Here is a 20067-nt window from a genome sequence, read left to right on the forward strand (position 1 = left end):
ACTGAGAAGAAGAGATATTGGTTCCTAACCGCTGTTTTTATGGAAAGATGTTTCTAATACGTGATGATTAAATGATGCAATGTTTATAGAGGTCTCTAAGTACACACAGTGGGTACCTTTTGAAGAGCTACCTATCCTTATTATCACAGGAGTCGTTTTGATAGAAGAACTATCAAAATGGGGGAATATCTTTTGCTTCTCCCCACCTAAAGCAGGAGGTTCCCAGAGGGACTGAGGGAATATGATTTTGAAAATCTCTTCTGAATTATGTGGCCAGGGTGCTATGCCCCAGCTGTAACCAGTTTCTTCAGTAGAGTCTGCTTCTATAGGTTCTGGTTCCACTTTGCACCCCCAAAGACTAAGGGGATTCCTTCTTCCACGAGAATCCCTTTGAAAATATCAAGACCCACTAACACACTCTTATCTGCACACCACGGTTCATGCCAATCATCTGCTCTCCAGATGACAGAAGCTCAAGTACCAGCACTGATCAATCCAGTGTGTCTTCCAGATCTGACACTTCCTCTCCCTAGTCGGCACCCTTGTTCACAGAGTATCTGGGGCCTCCTTCCCTGGTTGGTATCTCATCCAACCCACTGTGTATCCTTAGAGTCTACTTCCGACCCATCTTACTCCAAATGAGGAGTGGATCTGGTGAGTTTTATTAATGTGTTCAACAGAGATAAAACTCTTATACTTTGTTCTTTCCCTTGTGTTAGCATTTGAAGAGGCAATAATACCTTAACTCAAATGGGGGAACTTCAGGCACATTTGACACTGACCTAGTCTCAATCATTTAAAGAGACTGGTCTACAGGAAAGAGGGGGCCACTTCCCAGAGTCTACAAATCATCTATTATCTGACTCCAAATCTAGTTCCAGCATAAATCATGGGATTCTAGTAAACGCTGCAACTCTGAGCACAGGGGAGAGGCACGGTGTTCATGTGAAGAATACATAGCATTTTATTTGAATATGGAAAAGCAGACTGATTATGAGTGTTTTTGTTGTTTTGTTCTGTTTTGTTTCCATTCACCAGTAATAAGAAATGAGTGAAAATTACATAAATTTGATTTTAGAAAAATTTTTTAAATGCCTGCATGATTTTGAAGTAACTTCTGGTTAAGATCCACCCTGCTGGTCTCTTAGGTGTCATGAAGGCAAGGGACTTATTTGTTTTCTTCACTATGAAATTCCCAAGTGCTTCTCACAATGCCTGGTTCTAAATGATTACAGAGGCAGGCACTGGTCTGGGATGGGGTGAGGCTGGGGCAGAGGAGAGGAATCTGGCAACTTCATAAACTTTTATGTATAGGCACTGGGGAACCTTCTAGTGAATGAATCTGCAGAGAAGTGCAGCACATAACTCTCAGGGTTCCTGCCTTAGCTCATGAATGAAACTGATAATCTCAATCTAAAATTCCCAAAGGCACGCCTTTTAACTCTGCTCCAGTAATTGCTCATGGACATATTAACAACTCTCAAAAACCTGGACCTCATTGACTAATTGGAACAATCTGTCTTGATACGTAGATGTAATGGTTGTTAATATAAGAGCTACACTCTGGAAGAACAGACCTTAAAAAGATCATTTTTGTGAGCTGCATGACTAATCCTCAGCCTCAGAGCGTGAGGCAACAGGATGACGTGTTTATTTGGGAGTAACTAATTTATTTGGGTCTTTCACATCCTTAATACGAGAGGTAGTTTTAGGGGAGGATTTGCTTCCTTAAACGTCCTTTTTATGAATGAATTACATGTTTTTCTTCTCAGAGTCCAGAGTGCTAACCATTACACTATGGAACCTTTTCTTCTCAGGATTTAGAGCTCCTTACCCTTTAAAACCCCTGAGACAAGAAGATGAAGATACAATCCAAGAATGTTGGTTTCTTAATACGTATCACTGCTTACTCTTTTATGGGACTATATCCGTCAGTAGCAGAGACTCAGCAGTGAACAAGACAGGCCCCCCTCCCCTCCAGAAGTTGACATGCAGCGTATGGGGTTGGGGCTGAGGGAGGTGAGTTAATAAACAAGTAAACAAATCAATAAGTAATTTCAAAAAATGATGGGTGCTATGAAGAAAATGAAGCTGGGTAATAGGAACAAAAGGGCTGAGTTGAGAGGAGAGAGCGTGGAATGTCATGATGGGTAGGATTTAGAAAGGAATGAGCCACAAGAAGGGATAATGGGGGAGAGAACATTCTAGACCCAGTGAAAACTGAGATGGGGAGGTTGAGGGGTGGGAGGAGTAGGGCCAACATCTGGTAAGGCCTTGTAGGGTAAAGTAGGATCTTTGGATTTATTCATCATGTGACCGGAAAAACCACTGGCAGATTTTTTAAACAAAGGGAAAACATAATGTGATGCCAAGTGTTTTGAAGAACACTCTGGTTACTAGACAGGCATTGGATGGTCCAGGGGCAAGAGAGAACTCTCAGGAATCTATAGCAGTGATGGCCTGAACCTGGGGAGAAACAGTAGCAAAGAAAAGAAACAGATGAATTCAGGATGTGCTGCCTAATGTGAGCAGAGGATCCGGACACAATACCAGCAGCTAACACCGAGCAAGCTCTTAGCCTATGCCGCCTGTGCCGGGTCCTGCTGGAAGCACTTACATCTATTAACTCAAAGGAAGCCTTCGGAAAGGGGCTTTGTTTTGGCCCTGTTGTGTTTCATCAATTCACTATGGGACATTCTCCTTTTTTTTTTTTTTAAGGTTTCTTTATTTATTGGGGAAGGGAGAGGCAGAGGGAATCCTCAAGCAACTACCCGCTGAGCACGGAGCCCAATGCTCGATCCCAGGACCCATGATACCATGACCTGAGCCAAAACCAGGAGTCAGACTCTCAACCAACTGAGCCACCCAGCTGCCCCGACATTGCCCCAACATTCTTGTTTAGTGTACAAGAGATAGCATGTAATCCAAACCGGTCTATAATCCATATAACACAAATAAAATTTGAATATTACATAATCAACAATTTAAAAGACTTTTTAAAAAATGAAACAAAATGCTATAAAACAGTACAGACTGATCATTGATCCATGATTTTTTATCCTAAAATTGCCTTTTTTTAAAACAGGAAATACAAACTTTATCAAAAGGGATAAGCATCCCTATCTTATCTCTCGATTAGCATACCTCCTTCCCTCAAAATAATCCGAAGTATATGCATCTCTATCACAGGCAACCATCACCTCTCTTGAAATATCATAATCACCTTCTGACTTCAGTGTCCACAGGTGTTTCCTATGGTCAAGCGCAGCCAGAAGGATCCTTCTAAAATGTAAGGCAGATAATGTCCACTATCTGCTAAGGACAGTCCAAGGGCTTTCCATCTCGCCTGGAGTAAGAGCCACAGAGCTGCCCATGCTCCCCCAGGACCCATATCATCAGGACCCCAACTATTTTGCTGACTGCACTCCTATCACTCTGCCCTCTGCTTGCTCAAACGTGCAGGACAGGCTTCTGCCTCAGGGCCTACTGAAATAAAAGCCGCTTGAGGCCAGGGCATTCTTTGTCCTACACAGAGAAGGCTCTATTAAAAACTGAATGAACACTGTTGATAATTTAGAAATGAAAGAAGAGTGTAAGAACATAATTTAAACATTTTATATAGCATCAGGGCATAAAAAAGAGCTCCCCCACATGTTGGGGAGCATTTCCCCCATGCAGGAAATTCTCCTTATCATTAGCCTCTCAGGATATTACAAAAAAAAAAAAAAAAAAAGAAAGAAAAGCAAGAAAGAAAGAAAAAGAACTTCATGGTCAACTGAGTTTGGGAGATTCCTGGTTACATGAAAATTGAACAAGTTTTTCTGCTGGAGTATTTGTTAATAATTTTACTATGTGAGCCCATGATCAAGGTACAAGAGAAAGGTAATAGAAGGCAGCATTTTCCTAAATGTATCTGACCAGATACTTTTTGTGCAGAGCATTTAGACCAACTAACAAAATCCAGAAAATGTACCAGGGGCTGCTACATATGGTTATCATGTTTTAGCCCACATTTCCCCTGCCAATAAATACAGTGATCAGAGACAGAGACTAGAGCAAATTTACCGGCTGAGAAATGGCAGGGGGTAGTGGGATGAGTTTTCTTTCACCCCCAGCCTTCCTTGATCAGGGAATGGGGGACACTGGGGCACACCGTAAGAAGATTCCCTGAAATAGTGAACTTTATAAACCAATGCAGGAAAGGTTGCAATAGGGAGATTCAGAAATCAAAGCTCTATCTATCTACTAAGAGCTGGGATTTAGGAGTCATTTTACTACTAACCCAAATACCTTTCGTGTATTAACCTGAGTTTTAAAGCCCTGTCTTCTAAGACATACTCAAACATTCAAGAGATGAAATTTATATCTTTAAGTAAAATAAGGTTTTGGTGAATTTGCCCAGCTGGTCTCCCTATCTTGCAGTAAATGTACCCAATGCAATATCTGCGCTCCACACAGCACGAGGCCTTGCAACCAGGGAGGGAAGCTTCGGGAGTTTCCTCTCCCTTCTATTAAAGGGGGTACAGGTGGCGGGAGGGGGGGAATCTAAGCAATTCTATGCTGGGGATTTAAAGGGGAAATAGACCCCACAAATTGTATAAAATAAAATAAATTATTCAAATTAAGTAAAATAACTTGTTTCTTTTTACCTCTTTTATTTATTTATTTTTTAAAGATTTTATTTATTTATTTTTGCGAGAGACAGAGAGAGAGAGAGAGAGAGAGAAAGCGTGTGCATGCCCACGGGCACGAGCGGGGGCAGGGGCAGAGGGAGAAGCCAACACCTCACTGAGCAGGGAGCCCAACCGGGACTTGATCCCAGGACTCTGAGATCATGACCTGGGCCGAAGGCGGACGCCCAACTGACTGAGCCACCCAGGTGCCCTCTTATTACCTTTTAATGTGGCTGTCAAAAATTAAAAAGTACAATGAGTGGCTCACATTATATTTTCTATCAGTGTTGTTCTACGTGATTAAAAATAAACAGAAGTGGCCGATCCAGACAAAATGTATAGTGTTTCTTACAGATACCTCTAGACAAAGAGCTGAGAGCATTTCCAGTTCCCCTCACCTCTCCTCGCTGTATGTTTTACTACTGGTTCAGCCACTACGAACATATGAAGCTCTTTGATTTTTTTTTTCTCCCTGTTATCCAATAAATAGCAGTTAAGAGTCCAGCAAAGTTATTTCTACTGCATCAGTGATTCTAAAAACAACCTAAAGCAATAACAAGAAAAATAAGGAAACGACTTATCAAATAAAAAGAATGCTGGTTAGGATTTTGTAGACACTGAAGTCTAGGTTCTGAAGTCCTAACAATAAATCTCAGCCAAGCCACGTACCTTCCCAGAAGCTCAGTTGTCCCGTCCTTAGGGTACCCCTCTCATAAGGGAGGTGAGAAAATTAAATGAGGTACCATCTAGAATGTTCCTGACACCGGCAACGCTTATTAAATGGTGTCTACAGTATCATCATTACAATCTCAACCACCAGCACCACCTCCAACACCATCACCACCACCTCTCCGCCTTCTTTTTGGTTGTCCAAGGGCTCCCCTGGGGTCATCACGTTTCTAGATTGAAATGATCTCCAATTTAACTGGGTTTTCTTTTCACACTCTCATCTGCATTTCTGTGATTCTCAGTACAATCCAACCCGGTAGGAGCACACCACACATGTCAGCGACACACCATCAAACAGCCCTGAGCCAAGTTCACATCTAAGGAAGACTCTGTGTGATGGGGCCTGTGGGACAGTATGGAGGCCAGAGGCCAAGGCGGCTTCTGCCTCGCCAAACCAGGTCTCCAGCTTCGTACAACCAGGCATTACCCCTCCACTGAGCATAAGCTAAGTACTAGGGCCCCTTCATATGTTCTCCTTCATATTAACCCAGGACATACACATAAAAGATCAGCCAGATGGAAATCAAGTATTTCACTACCAAAGGATGAAACATTCTGCTCTAAAATGGAATCTTTATTTCAGTAAAGTCATTGAATATACTTCAGCCAGTTCCCTCACCATTTAATGGAAGTCACTACAGAGAGAGACACGATTGGCCCCATCACAGAGCAGCAAACACCAGATAACCAGGGACAGTGTCCTTGATACTGCCAGTGTTCATTAGGAGGCAGGACAAGAAAAACAGACAGTGCCTTGAGCACACCCACAAAGGACTCTCCGGGAACAAAGCAAGTTTTCAGAGAAACTGCAATAATTCCAGGAATTCCAGTCAAGTACAAGGCAGGGTGAAAAACATGATGTGGCAAAACTTATTTTTAATAGAAAATGTCTCAATCTTCCTTCTTTTTTTTTTAAGTTTTATTTATTTAAGTGATCTATACAACCAACATGGGGCTCAAACTCACGACCCTGAGATCAAGAGTCAGATGTTCTACTGACAGAGCCAGCCAGGTGCCCCTCAATCTCCCATTTTAATGAGAGAGAAAGCAAGACACTATCGAGTTTATTAACGACAACTGTTTTGTGAACAAGCCAAGTTGGGTCTCACAATTTTCAAGATAAGTGAAATCAAAATCATTATTGGTGTCTTCTGGAAACATTTATTTGAACGGGATTCCATTTCTTTCTTTTTTTTTTTAAGATTTATTTATTTTAGAGAGAGAGAGAAAGAGAATGAGCAGGGGGCAGAGGGAGAGAGAGAGAGAATTCCAAGCAGACTCCTCGCCAAGCATGGAGCCCCCATGCAGGGCTTGATCTCACAACCCCGAGGATCATGACCAGAGCCAAAACCAAGAGTCAGACGCTTAACTGCACCACCCAGACATCCCCTCCGTTTCTTACAAGGAATATGGAATAGAGGACAGGAGAAAGTTATAAATCTCATTTCCAAAAGAGTGATATTGCCAACTTAAACCGAGAGGAGAGTGGGACATTGGGGTTATACCAGTCTGGACAAAAACTGAGTTAAATAAACGTAAACAGATTTCTTTGGTGGAGAAGAAGCCTTTAAAATTGGCCAATATAAAATACATCTGCAGGAAGGCATTTTGTGTCTAAATCTACTTCCAGCAGAAAAGAAGGAATCCATAAAGGAGTGCTAGCCAACCTGACCATTTAGTCCGTGCTCCAGAATATCAGACTACGGAAGCCAGGGGTCGATACAGGAGCTCAGCCTCTGGTGGACCGGCCCACGTCTGAGTTGTGTCGCAGCCTGCCATGCTTGCACGAGTGTGCAGAGTGACGCTGGGGGAGGCCTCTGTGTGTGTCACAAGTGCATGAGCTCACCTGGGAGGAGGAAGGCAGATGCAAGTCACTGGCAACATAACTGAGGGGTCCAATAGAAAGATAAGCGTCTAAGCAGAATGTAACAGAAGCATTCGAAGAACCAAGATCCATTTCCCAAAATGAAAAGTGTTAATATTAGCTTGTCTCTAGGCAGGAAGATGGGAGCTTGGCGGACAGGAGGGAAGACAGGAGCAGGGCAAAGTAACATGCCGAAAGACACGGATACTGAAGACAACTGCAGGCCTAAGCAGACTGTTAAAAGGGAAAAGAATCACAGAGCAAGGTCAGCCTAAAACAAGTAAGTTCTTGCCCCCTGAACAAAACTTTACTCTTAAGAATGCCGTACACCACCACCAAATCGTTCCCGCACACACGGCCCACCAGGGAGACAAATAATCCAATGTGTTTGTGCCATGGTTGCAATGAACCCATGTTCTTAGGAACCTAAGCCAGTGGAGCCATGCTACGGATCCACTTTTTAAAACACAGATTCATAAATTCTTCATCAGTGATGATGAAATCTCAAAGGCTTTCAAGACCAAACGTGTTTTGTTATTATTGTTATTTATGATTTGTGGGAGAAAACTAATTTGGTGGTAAAACCTGATGTAAAGAGATGTGAAGCCATTTAGAATACTGAGATTTCCCACTTAGTGTGAATATTCATCTGCATGTTGCAGGGTTATTGGTACATTCAAGGAGTTCTAGAGGGCCAGACCCCACTATGTGTCCTCGGTAATATGTATAGCATATGCACCATAATACCTTTCCAGAAAAAATCCTGAATTCTGAAACTTCTGGCCTCATGAGTTTCAGCTAAGGGATCGCAGGCCTGTACCATATGGTAATGTGTACATGGTGTATATTAGGAAAAATGCCTTTGCTGCTATTCACTTGCTAGGATGCTCAAAGCAGAGCTGAAATGAACCAGCTGTGAGTTTCACTGGAAAGGGCGCACACAATCAATTTGGATCATTTAAGCCTATTGAAGATTTCAACTCATAAAGTACCAATAAGTTTGAACCAACAACTCCTGCGATCTCTTATTGTAATAAACAAGATTTTAATGACCTTAGACAACAAGTATGCAATGAACCTCCACTTTAATGGAGCTATCAGAGGTTTTATCTGGAGATTTCTCTTTGCATTAACTCCAACTTCAGTTATCTATGGAAATCCACATGATTCAATCCTATCAAGTGTTACATGAACCTTTGTTCAAGTTACCAATCACAGAACAGGGAATGAGCAGGGGCAGAGAGAAAACTTAGGATACAGTAGAAGCTGTCATAGACAACCGTGGTCGCAGAGGTAATATAAAGTTGAAGAGCCATGGAAGAACTGGAGCGGGACACACCACTGTTTTAATCACTGAATGTTCTGTGGTTTCACTTTAAGGTTACTTAATCAAATCTAAAAAATCCTTTTTGCCATGTAAAGTAATATATATATTCACAGGATTCAGGGATGAGTGAGTGGACATTTTGGGGGGGCACTATCCTGCCTATCAAAACCCCCAATGATCTCTCTTTATTCCTTCAACTTACCAAGTTATCTCCTGTCTCAGGGCCTTTGCATGTTCCTGTTCTACAGGCAGGTTCCAACTTATCTCTTCCACCTTAACAAATATCACTTCATAAATATAGCTTAGTAAGTATCTGCCTAGAGGTCTTCCATATCTCATGGCAAAATATCCCTCTTCTTCAGAGACAGTATCATGACCGATATAACACAGCTATATTTATGTGACTGCTTGCTCAATTTCTGTGTCATTACCAGAGTGCAAATACCTCAGAGTTAGGGTCACTGTCTTTCTGGTTCACTTTTATAACCCAGCGCCCACATGACAGTAGGTACTCCAGAAAAATTTGCTGCTCGGCAAGGAATAAAACTGCATAATAGGAAGTGAGGGCATCTGGGGATCCAAATTGGGTCTAAACTCCTAGGCATGGCATTGTAATCTGATTCCGACTTTGTTTCCTAACTTAAACTAAGCTGTAAAGAAAACTGGATATTGAAAGGCTCTTATTTTGTTTTTACAAGGCCATTTATTTTTCTATGAGATGGGATGTTTTGAAGTGTAGGAACTCCAAGAACAAGTCCAGGATCACAGCCAGGAAAATGTGGGGAGGTCTAATCTCTGGATGTGTACGAAGTTGTTACAGGTGACCTCAAGGAATTCCCGGGAAGCAGCAAAACCTACAAAGTTGGGCTTGTTGCAACTGACCCTCAGGGAGCAGGTCCAGATTCTTGCAGGGCATATGCTTACAACTCAGCCTGCAGAGCTGGAGCACTGAGGCAGCTGCTGAAATCAATAGCCAAGGTGACGACTTAACCTCAAGTGGAACCTCAAGGAACCAGAACCAGCAATGCTCTTACCCATCAGGCGAGGTACATTTCCTCTCTGAAATCCACAAGAAGATGGAACAACCCCTCAAGCAGGGAGTCCTCAGGATTCAAACATACTTAAAGCAATGCCACACACAGGTAAAGGAAGGTTCGATTTCAAAGAAACATACTGCATTCTCTGCTTCAGAGTCTCACAACAGTGACATTTTGGGCAGGATAATACTTTATCTGGGGGGCTGTCCTATGAATTGGATGTTTAACAGCATCCCTGGTCTCTACTCACTGGATTCTAGGAGCATACCACTGCCCCTAGTGGTGACAACCAAAAATGTCCCCCGACAATGTGTAATGTCCCCCTGGGCGGGGAAGGCCATCTCTAGTTGAGAAACAGCGCTGTGTTCTATCAATCTCAGTGCAATCTTCAACCACGACTCTTCTCTGACTCTGTTTACAAGACAGATAAATAATGTCCCCAATGCTGATAAATGACCCCATGATACATTACAGTTTTACTTTCATTTTTTAAAAAGATTTATTTATTTGTTTTTTAGAGGGAGAGAGAGAGAAAGCGAACATGTGCTGGGGGAGGGGTACAGGGAGAAGGAAGAGAAAGAATCTCAAGCAGACTCTGTGCTCAACACGGAACCCACTTGGGGCTCAATCCCATGACCCTGAGATCATAACCTGAGCCAAAATCAAGAGTCAGAGGCTCAACCAACCGAGTCACTCAGGTGCCCCTTCTTACTTTCATTTTTAATTTCTTAGAAAACAACATAGTTATATGGAGTGAAATAAACCAAGTCTGAGATGTTCAAACTGTAAGAACATCAGGGAGAGTTCCTGTTGATAAAGAGCTCAAATAAAGCAATTTAACATAAAATATTACAGACATGTTTTGGGAAAAAGTGAGCAACTTTTCCTTGCATTTTTTTAAAGTTAAATTTGATCCCATTACCTTTGATCTCTGAAATTCCAATTTCCTCCAAATACATCCATTAAGTAATCTAACATGTTTATCACATTAAAAAAATAAAAAAACAAGCTACAAACCAGATGGACATCGATGAGGAACCAAATTAATACAGGCAGCCTTACCATCTGACATTACTTAAAAGAAATAAATTCAAACAACTTGGTTGAACAATAAGTCTGTGCATTGTAGCTACCATTTCTAATTAGCTTCTGAATTTCAGGGCATTCTGAGTAAAAGAAAAGTGAAATACTCATTTAAAGTAGTAACTTTTAGAAAGAATATGCATCTAGTCTATGCATTTCTCCAAATATGAATGGAATAAGAGGAGGAGACAGGCCCGTCACCACATTAAGGGATGTAATTAAGAATGAGGCAAAAGTTCCCAGTTCCCATCTCTAGAGCTCTTCTTTACCAAGGCAATTGCCAAAATCAGTTCCCAATCTTTCAAAGCACAGGTCTTTTGTTCAAACAACACCAGATGAACAAACGGCAGCCCAATTCTGAGATAAAGAGGCTTTCAAGAAAAACTAGCTGGACACAAATTATCCCTTCAACTCACACTGCCAATGAGAACTGGTCAGCAAGAACAGAAGGAAAACCCTAAACCTGTAAAAAGAGGATATCATTTTGCTTCTAGGAATCAAGTTTTCCAAGCAGCAATAAAGCTAAGAACTCTAAGAAGTGATTCATTCAGTACAAAAGGAGGAGAGCCCATTAGCAAAAGCCCTACTCAGGAGACCTTTAACTAGTGTAACTAGTACAAGAAGTCCCACAGACAGAAGAATCTTAGTACCGGGAATTTGTCAGCTGAACAAGAAAAAGCGTGAAGCATTTTCTCAGAATAGTTATCTCTGGTTTCTTCAGCAATCACAGATAAGAAACAAATTTATATGTGAATATAGGCATCTCCAAACAAAGAAATACTACTGATTTTCTCATCTTGAAAGGATTCTTCACTTATGCTTCAAGGATGCCTAAATGGTCCATAAATGGGCTTGAGGAGGTAGGGTGAATGATGAAATCCTATAAACTATGTGCAAATCTGTGTGTATATCCATGTATTTTCCCTATATGGAGGGGATCTCAAGTATTCCTCAGATAATCAGAGTAGGTCATGACTTACTAGAAGTTATAAAACACTAAGAGTTGCTGTTCCATGTTTGAGTCCAGTCATAGGCTAGAAGTCACACCCATTCAGTTCTTCCTCAAATTTGTAAAGCTTACCACAGAAGAGAACCAAACAACCTAACAAACTTGTGTGCCCCAACAAAAGAATATCCACATCCTGATGATGATGAAAGGTAAAAATAAGGTTAGCAATGGAAAGGGTGTGCTGCCCCCACCCAACATTAATGAAGGAATTTAGAGTCTTGCTCTCTCCCTCCGTTCCTTACCAAAAAGATACAAACCATCTCCCGTACCCACACCTTTCTTGTGTCTAGCAGCGTGGCTCTTTGAGAAAACTGACACAGGAAAGGCAAAATGTCACCATTGATCCCAGCAATGTTAACCGAGAGTCACACCACCAATGGCCACAGCCTCTTTCTCGAAAACTGGCAGGAGCAAACAAATCTTACAACAGCCTCCCCACTGAGAGAAGGTTCTGAGATGGCTCTTCATGTACCAAGTAACTTTTCTCTTTTCTAGAAAAGGTTGAAAACAGTCACCTGAGTTTCATACAGAATTTCAGCTTTAAAAAGTGGGACTTCAGAAACAGAGTAAAGGAATTGTGTCAAATGAAACAAATGGTTGAAAATCCTTGGCCAGGGGTGAGTCTACTCAGAACATGATGCCCCTGACTTCCCCATGCTTCTCCAGTTAAACAAAGGTGAGAAGCTTGAGGAGGAAAATAACACCCGTCAAGCTGTATATCAAGGATTTCCAGAGACAAAGGCATGGACGGTACAAGTTTGATTTGCGAAGTCACTGGGGTCAAGAGGAAGCATCTCATTAATGTGAGGACCCAAAGAAGGGCTACACTTGACATCGCGATGTGTTCTCACCTCCACAGGAAAGCGCCTGCCGTTGATGCTGTGTTCAGAGCCCGCCGAGCCATTGCTGTGTCCCCAGTGAAATTCCACCTTCTCGGCTTTGAATCTGCCAGGCAGGCCGGCACCACTGACAAAATAGTCGTCCTTTAGGAGGATGGCAACTGTATAAAATGGAAGGGAAGGGAACAAAGTGAATCTTTCCATGGGAAAACTGAATGACTTCCTCCGTTGCTTCAAATAAAGTTCAGGCTTACATGATGTGAATTATTTCCTCACGTTCCTGTTTAAAAAACAACTCAAAAACACTAGTTTGAATAAATTAGCACAATCTAGCTGCAGAATGTTCTCAAGCTCCAGCTCACTCTAAATCTTGAAAATTCCCAGGGAATGATCTCAGAATTTCTTATCCATTTCACAGATGGAAAAAAAGGAAAAAAGAAAAAGAATGGAGACAGTCACAGAGTAAGACGCTCTGGATCAGGGTCTCCTAAGTCTGCTCGACGACCAAAACAACCTGGAGAGGGAGATTTTTCTTTTTGTAAACCCTGACTCCTGGGGCTACCCCAGGGTTCAAGGTCTGAAATGAGATGGGAAAAACATATGATAAGCCAGATGTGAGAGGCACGTTTCTTTGATTAGAAAGCTTACGCAAAGATATCAGGAAGTAAAATTTGCAGGTTCTTCCAATTTTAAGGCAATATCAGTGGGCATACGGCCAAGGTGGGGGCTGCATTCATGGTGTTTGAAAATGGTGCCCAGGAAAATGCTGGCAAAATTTTATTCATTAAGTCATTCAAATAATTGCAGATAACCAGATTTCATTTAATACTCTGTTTTATTCCATGTATAGGAAAATTTTACTTAGCCCATCCAAAAGAACACCTGAGAATTCCAAGACATAGGGAAACTTCGTCAATTTAAACCCTAACTTTCAAAAACATTCCCCTCCTGAAACACAGGAGAGAGACATTGAGAACAAATAACTTGGATTTATACTAGCATAACAATTATCTTCCCAAAAGGAATGTAGTATCCAAATGCCTAACAAACAGATTTTATCTTACAAGTGATACATTCCCTTTTTTTGTTTGTTTGTTTTCTAAAGTGAATTCATGCATTCGTTCAACTCTTATTGGCTGCTAAATACGGGTAAGATGTCAATCAATACACTTCATGGTTTGTGATCAACAGTCAACTTTGTGTAAACCACAGAAAAGCTCTTGTATCATCACTGTCTCTTCTTCCTAAAGAGATACCAGTTCAAGCTTTAGAGAGAAATCCTGCATGAAAATTAGGTCTCCATAAAAGATAGGGACTAGGCTAATGACCCATCTCTAAAACAGTGCAATTAGTTTCAGTTCTCCTCTATATAAAGGAAGCATTAAAAGCAAGTAAAGGAACCCTGCTCATATAAATCCCTTTTTATTGCATTCAAAAGACAGTTTTTCTCCAATTTCTGAAAAAAAATACAGTGAATGTTTAATTAGTGGGACAGCAAATTAAGAGATGAAACGAAGTCAAAGCCAAGTGTTTCTTGCGCCAATTAAACATGCTACGGCGCTGTTTCATCTTTGCTGTGTGCTAGGCATGTTTTAGCAGGGGTTGGCAATGTTCTCTGTGAGGGGCAAGATAGTAACTATTTAAGGCTCTGTGGGCCATAGGATCCCAGTTGCTACAACCCAACCTAGTCTCTGTAGCACTGAGGCCACCAAACACAAAATGAAAATGAACATTCCAACAAAACTTTACCTAAATTAAAATATGGATATAATTTTCATGTGTCATGGAATCTTAATCTAGCTTCGATTTTTTTTTTCAACCATTAAGAATGCAGAAACAAGCAGGGGTTGTAATTTGGCGATCCTTAAAACACAGTATGATATTTTCTAAGATAAAATATATTAAACCAATCATATGTCTTTAGTTCTAAAGCCAAAATACCTATGAATTAGCTCAGTAGTGTCTTAAATACTGTTGATTACTCTCATCCTGTTATAAATTCTATACATAACACTCTGCATCCAAAGGATGAAGGCAAAACATTTTGAGTGCATCTGTTACAATATATACCCAGGGACTCAGCAGCATCTTATAAATATTTGATTTTACCTAAATCATTTATGTCTCCGTCAGGGGTCATTTTACTTGTTTTATATGAATAATTAAAAGCATAATTAGGGAACTGTACAATCTGAAACATTAATCTCATTTTTCATTTTACTGTATTCCTCACTAGAGCACACAGCACGCTCCGTGTTCATACTCCCTCTTCTGAACGTGGCTTCTATTTTTGTTTACCTACAAAATTGGGAAGTGAAAACTTTCCCAGCTATCATGTAACCATTTTCTGATGACCACTGATGACACAGAGCTGATTGAAAACAAAACAAAGGTACTTCCCACAGAACACAGAATATATTAAGAGCCAAGAGCTCAGAAGATGGACAGACCTGGATTGGAATCCAGTTCCGCTTACTTCAGAGCAGTATGACCTTGGGTAAGATACCTGACTTCTTTGTGCCTCAGTGTCCACCCCTGTTCACATGGCACTAATAGGATCTAAGTGGCAAGGCCCTTGGACCTCTCCTTTTTCAGATAGAGTTGCATTTTTTTTTAAAGATTTTACTTATTTATGAGAGAGAGAGAGAGAGAGCACAAGCAGGGGGAGGGGTTGGAGAAGGGGCAGAGGAAGAAGCAGACTCCCCACTGAGCAAGAACCGTGACAGACTTGGGGCTCCATCCCAGGACCCTGGGATCATGACCTGAGCTAAAGGCAGATGCCTAACTGACTGAGCCAGCCAGGAGTCCATCAAGTTCCATTTTAAAGCAATACTGACTTCCCCACAAAATGAAGTGTCCTAGGACAGACACCACAGCAATACTTGAGATCATAAGTGCTGAGTAGATGCTTTGAATTCATTACAACACAGAGTAAAAAGGTATTTCCTCTTCTTGATTATTTCTATGCTTTGGTCACATCGAGGGGAAAAACAAGTCTCAATTTGGTGCTAACATGCTCTCCACACTTCCCTGATATTCATTCATTTCCCCCTTGTACCCAAGAGTATTATGCTGAATTTAATAACTTTGGTATAATTTGATTTATTTTCACAGATCACAGACATACATGCTTATATTAGTCTATTCATGTCAAATAGCACGGGTCTTTCCATTAAGGTGTTGGTAAAAAGTTTTCCTTTATAATCAATTCCTCTAATTAAAATAAAGAGAGCCAGTTGAAAGAAAAAACAGTAAGTAGATAATACTACAATAATAATAAAGGGGCACCTGCGTGGCTCAATCAGTTGAGCGTCCAACTCCTGATTTCAGCTCAGGTTTTAACCTCAGGGTTGTGAGTTCAAGCCCTGCGTTGGGCTCCACGCTGGTAGTAATGAATTTCAATTTCAATTTTAAAAGAATAGAAGTAAGTTGAATCTGGATTAGGAGACAATTAGGAAGGTAGCAAGCAAGAGCTAACAAACGGAGACTGATAGGAAAGGAGGGGTAAGCAGGAAAGGTACCTCGGAGTGGACTTTCTAGAATAAGGCCCTCTGGTTGTTGAACTGTTACTGTGGACTGGGATGGAATCACAGAAGAACAATGAAGGGAGTGAAAGGAGCTAAGTCTCCAAATTCAGAGTTTCTTAACCTAGAGTTCATAGTCCACGGCAGGAGCTTCAGGGTCTATACCCTCCTGAGACAGGAAGTAAAATGCAGAGCATGGGTGCAGATCTGGGGCCAGACTCTGGAGCCAGTGGAGTCTGAATTTGACTACTACCATCTGTCACACTCCAGTTGTGGGAAAGGCATTATATTTCTTGGTGCCCCAGTTCCTGTTCGGTACAACTGGAATAATACCACAGTAGCTTCACGGCTTTGCTAGGAGATGACAGGAATGACAAATGAAGAATGCTTACAACAGTAATTGCTGTATGACATTATAGCATAAAGATGACACTGCATAATTGTGTAAGTGTTGTTTATAAAGGTTATCATCCGGGAGAGGAGCCCCTGTATCTGAGTCTCCCCAGAATATAACAATACCCCAGGCTATGCAGAGGGGGAACGGACAGGTGGGAGTCACATTAGTTTTCCCTGGAGCTCGAAGGGATAACTGAGGACCTGGCATCCATGGCACTGTTTGCAGGACATCCACCCACTGTTTATAAATTAAACTCAACATGTCTATATGATTCTGGGCTAAAGCAAATGTTCACACCAAAATCTGAGTAAACAGCAGTAGGTGCCAAAAGTTAAATAAAAATGGATGGGAGGGAAACTAGCTGCTTGCTATCTTCCTTCCACTATCCCCAACCAATTTTTAACAGTATAAAATGAGAAAAGACCACTATGATTGGATCTTAATGGTGGGATCGGCCCCCACTCCCCACCCCGACCACCCACAATATAGGTGTCCATTTGGGGATGCTTTGGGCCCTTGGTAAAAGGGAAATGTTCTGGTCTGAAGTCAAGAAACATGAGCTTAACACTGGCATTTATTTCTTCAAATATTGACCAACTTATGAGTGGGAAGAAAAGGTTAGTAAATCTGGCATAGCTTTCATGGAGGGCACAGTTGGTGGGAAAGACAGGCCCTGGCAACTAAACAGCAAAAACAGCCCGGCAAGTGGGACAAGTGGTAACAGGTGAGAAACCAAGCCCAGACAGGAGAAGAGGAGTGGGTATCCGCAAGGACTGATGAAATTACATGAGCTGAGAGTTAAAGGAGCAACCTTGGGAAGTGCTGACGAGAGGGGAGCAGGAAAAAGAAGCTCACGCAAAGGCTCTGTGGTAGTGGGAGTAAGCAAGAGGAAGCCAGGGTGGCTGGCGCCCAGACAGCAGGGTGTGTGACACAGAAGCTGTGGAATGAGGCAGGGACAGTGATCAATGTGTCTTTACCCCCAGGAGAAATGGAAAGTCCTTGATATGGCTGAAAGTGAGAACAAGAAAGAAAGAGGGTGAGACAGAAAGACAGACATGATCAGATTTAGGAAATAAAATTATTCCGGCTACTAAGTAAAGAAGGCCCGGAAAGAAAACACTAGTTGGGGGAACAAAAGTTGGGAGGTTACTGCCATCATCTGCTAAAGACAGACTGGACACGTTAAGTTGGAACAGCCTCAGATATTGATGAGCTGTCAAGTCATGGGATTATCCAGGGTCTCAGTTAACTCACTGCTAACCTGAGCAGGATGAACAAAGTGGGTAAGTTGACCCTTTAATCATACAAGATATGACGTATGTCAATCTAGCAGAGTCCTGTGCCCTAAAAAAGAAAGACAGCCTTCAAAAATGACCCTCAAACTTCAAAATTTACTTAAGTCTCCCCACGTAAAATAGCACTGGTTTTCCCATTATCATTGGTTATGTAACTGGACCATAATTGGCTTCTGTCTCCTCCAAAACTAGTTTTACCATAGGGGCTGGGGCTGTGGGATTCAGAGAAAAGAAATGGAGCTGAGCAGACATGAAAAAGAGTTTGTAGTATATCTAGCTAAAGACAGACCCAGTGAAATAGCTCTGACTTGAATTCCAGAGTTCAGGCAAGACTGAGTAATAACAGGATGAAAGAACCCAAAAATTTGGACCTCTGAAATAGGAAAAATTTTATTTTTTAAGTTTTTATCTTAATTCCAGCTAGTTAACATACAGAATTATATTAGTTTCAGGTGATTCAACAATTCTATACATGACTCACTGCTCATCATAAGTGTGCTCTTAATCCCCATCACCTATTTAACTCGCCACCTCCACGCCACCCCCCCGCCCAGCCGGGGAGGTTAAGAGTCTGTTTCTTGATTTGTCTCTTTCTTTGTTCATTTGTTTTGCTTCTTAAATTCCAAAAATGAGGGAGATCATATGGTATCTGTCTTTCTCTGACTTATTTTATTTAGCATTATACTCTCTAGCTCCACCTGTGTTGTTAATGGTAAGATTTCATTCTTTTTTATGGCTGAATAATATTCCATTGTATATATATACCACCTCTTCTTTATCTGTTCATCTATGGATGGACACTTGGGCTGCTTCCATACTTTGCCTATTGCAATCTATCTTCTTTTATTAATTTAACAACGATTTCCTGAATCCATCGATGCCAGGCATGGTGGCATATGCAGACAAACAGAAAAGAATGTAGGCAAAGACAAAAGCACATAGTGAACAAATAAAATACAAAGTGGGAAAATGGAAGTAAATGAATGCATGATGACAAATGCCTTTACTATTTGTCCTTGGTGTGGAAGGAAAGAACAAGTAGTGAAACACCAAAAAGCCCTCCAAATAGTTAAAATTCACAGAAGCCCATGGCTTATTAACATACATCAAATGCACTATCTAAGTCTTAAATTCTGATCATTTAGCTAGAAGCTAATGCTAGGAACAGCAAGATTATCTTGAAATGTTCTTGATGAATGCATTATCTTTTCATTCTACAAAAATGAAAGAAAGGGAAATAACTTTAGATGAAATCAAATGAGAAGTGGCACGCAGACAGTTATGGTTCCTCAGGAAGAAAAAGAGAGATGCTATCTGTCTTATAAAGATATTTTAGACAACTTTCGAGAAGTGGGCTACGTACAACTAACTTGCTCTATTGATTATGCTGGATTGGATATATAGCACTCTCAGGGGGTTAAGACAGATATGAACATTAGAACTGTTTTATGGGAAAGTTACTGTCTGTATGTAATAGGCTGCTTTAAATATTAATGTTCTATATTCATATTTTAATATCCAAAAGACAGTCTATTTTACAGATAAGTGACCTGTAAATTTCCATCACAAAAAATAAATACTTTCTACTGAATTTATTTTCTGAAAGAACAAATTTCAAAAAAGGACTTTTGGAGAAAAACCATGTGTTGCTTAAAAATTAATGGAGAAGGAAAGGGAAGTTTTTTTCTTCATCTAGGTATCCAAGATAAATATAAAATGAAGAACTGCAACAAAGAAAGACCATGTGGCTTATGTGGCTTTTCTTTAATTAACCTTTTAATTTTTCTGGTAATTATAGATTCACGTGCAGTTGTAAGAGATAACACAATGGTCCTGTGTCCCCTTTGTCCAGTTCCTCAAAAAAGTAACATCTGGCAAAACCATAGTTAAATGATATGCGTGTTTTGTATTTTTAAAAATTTTTCTGGAATGCCAACAGTTTACTCAGAAGCAAATGTTATACTTTAATAATAAAAAAACCATGAGAAGCATTGTGTTTTTCCCCAATTATATTAGAAAATACACAGAAGAACAATTTTAAAGAAATGGATTTACTTCAAAGTACGGGTTCTCATACCCACAAACATACACCCGTAAAACTTGTCAAGGCTTTTAAAAAAGCACTTAAGTCCGGGGCTCACTTTTGGAGAAGGCTGCAACAGGCGTCAGGACCTGGGTATTTTTAAAAACTCTTCAGGGAGTTTGGATGTTTCCTTCTGGTTGACTCTCTGACTTTAGGTCGACTGGGGAACTTTGGGTTTTCTGGGCCAGGCTTCTGGAGTGTGGGGAG

The 20067-nt window shown here is 40.9% G+C and overlaps 1 protein-coding gene across 2 annotated transcripts in view; it reads right to left on the reverse strand.

Annotated features, from left to right (window-relative positions):
- Window positions 1-20067, reverse strand: part of PTPRG (protein tyrosine phosphatase receptor type G) — a 696389-nt gene that overhangs the window by 256659 nt on the left and 419663 nt on the right. For both annotated transcript variants that reach the window (XM_028110376.2, XM_088021953.1), the window contains exon 4: window positions 12574-12722. In XM_028110376.2, the coding sequence (XP_027966177.1) occupies window positions 12574-12722 (149 nt within the window). The remainder of the gene's footprint in view (window positions 1-12573; window positions 12723-20067) is intronic.

Source organism: Eumetopias jubatus, unplaced genomic scaffold (genome assembly GCF_037043125.1).
Source record: "Eumetopias jubatus isolate StellerSeaLion01/CBP00866 unplaced genomic scaffold, mEumJub1_p1.0 scaffold_1, whole genome shotgun sequence".
NCBI lineage: Eukaryota > Metazoa > Chordata > Mammalia > Carnivora > Otariidae > Eumetopias > Eumetopias jubatus.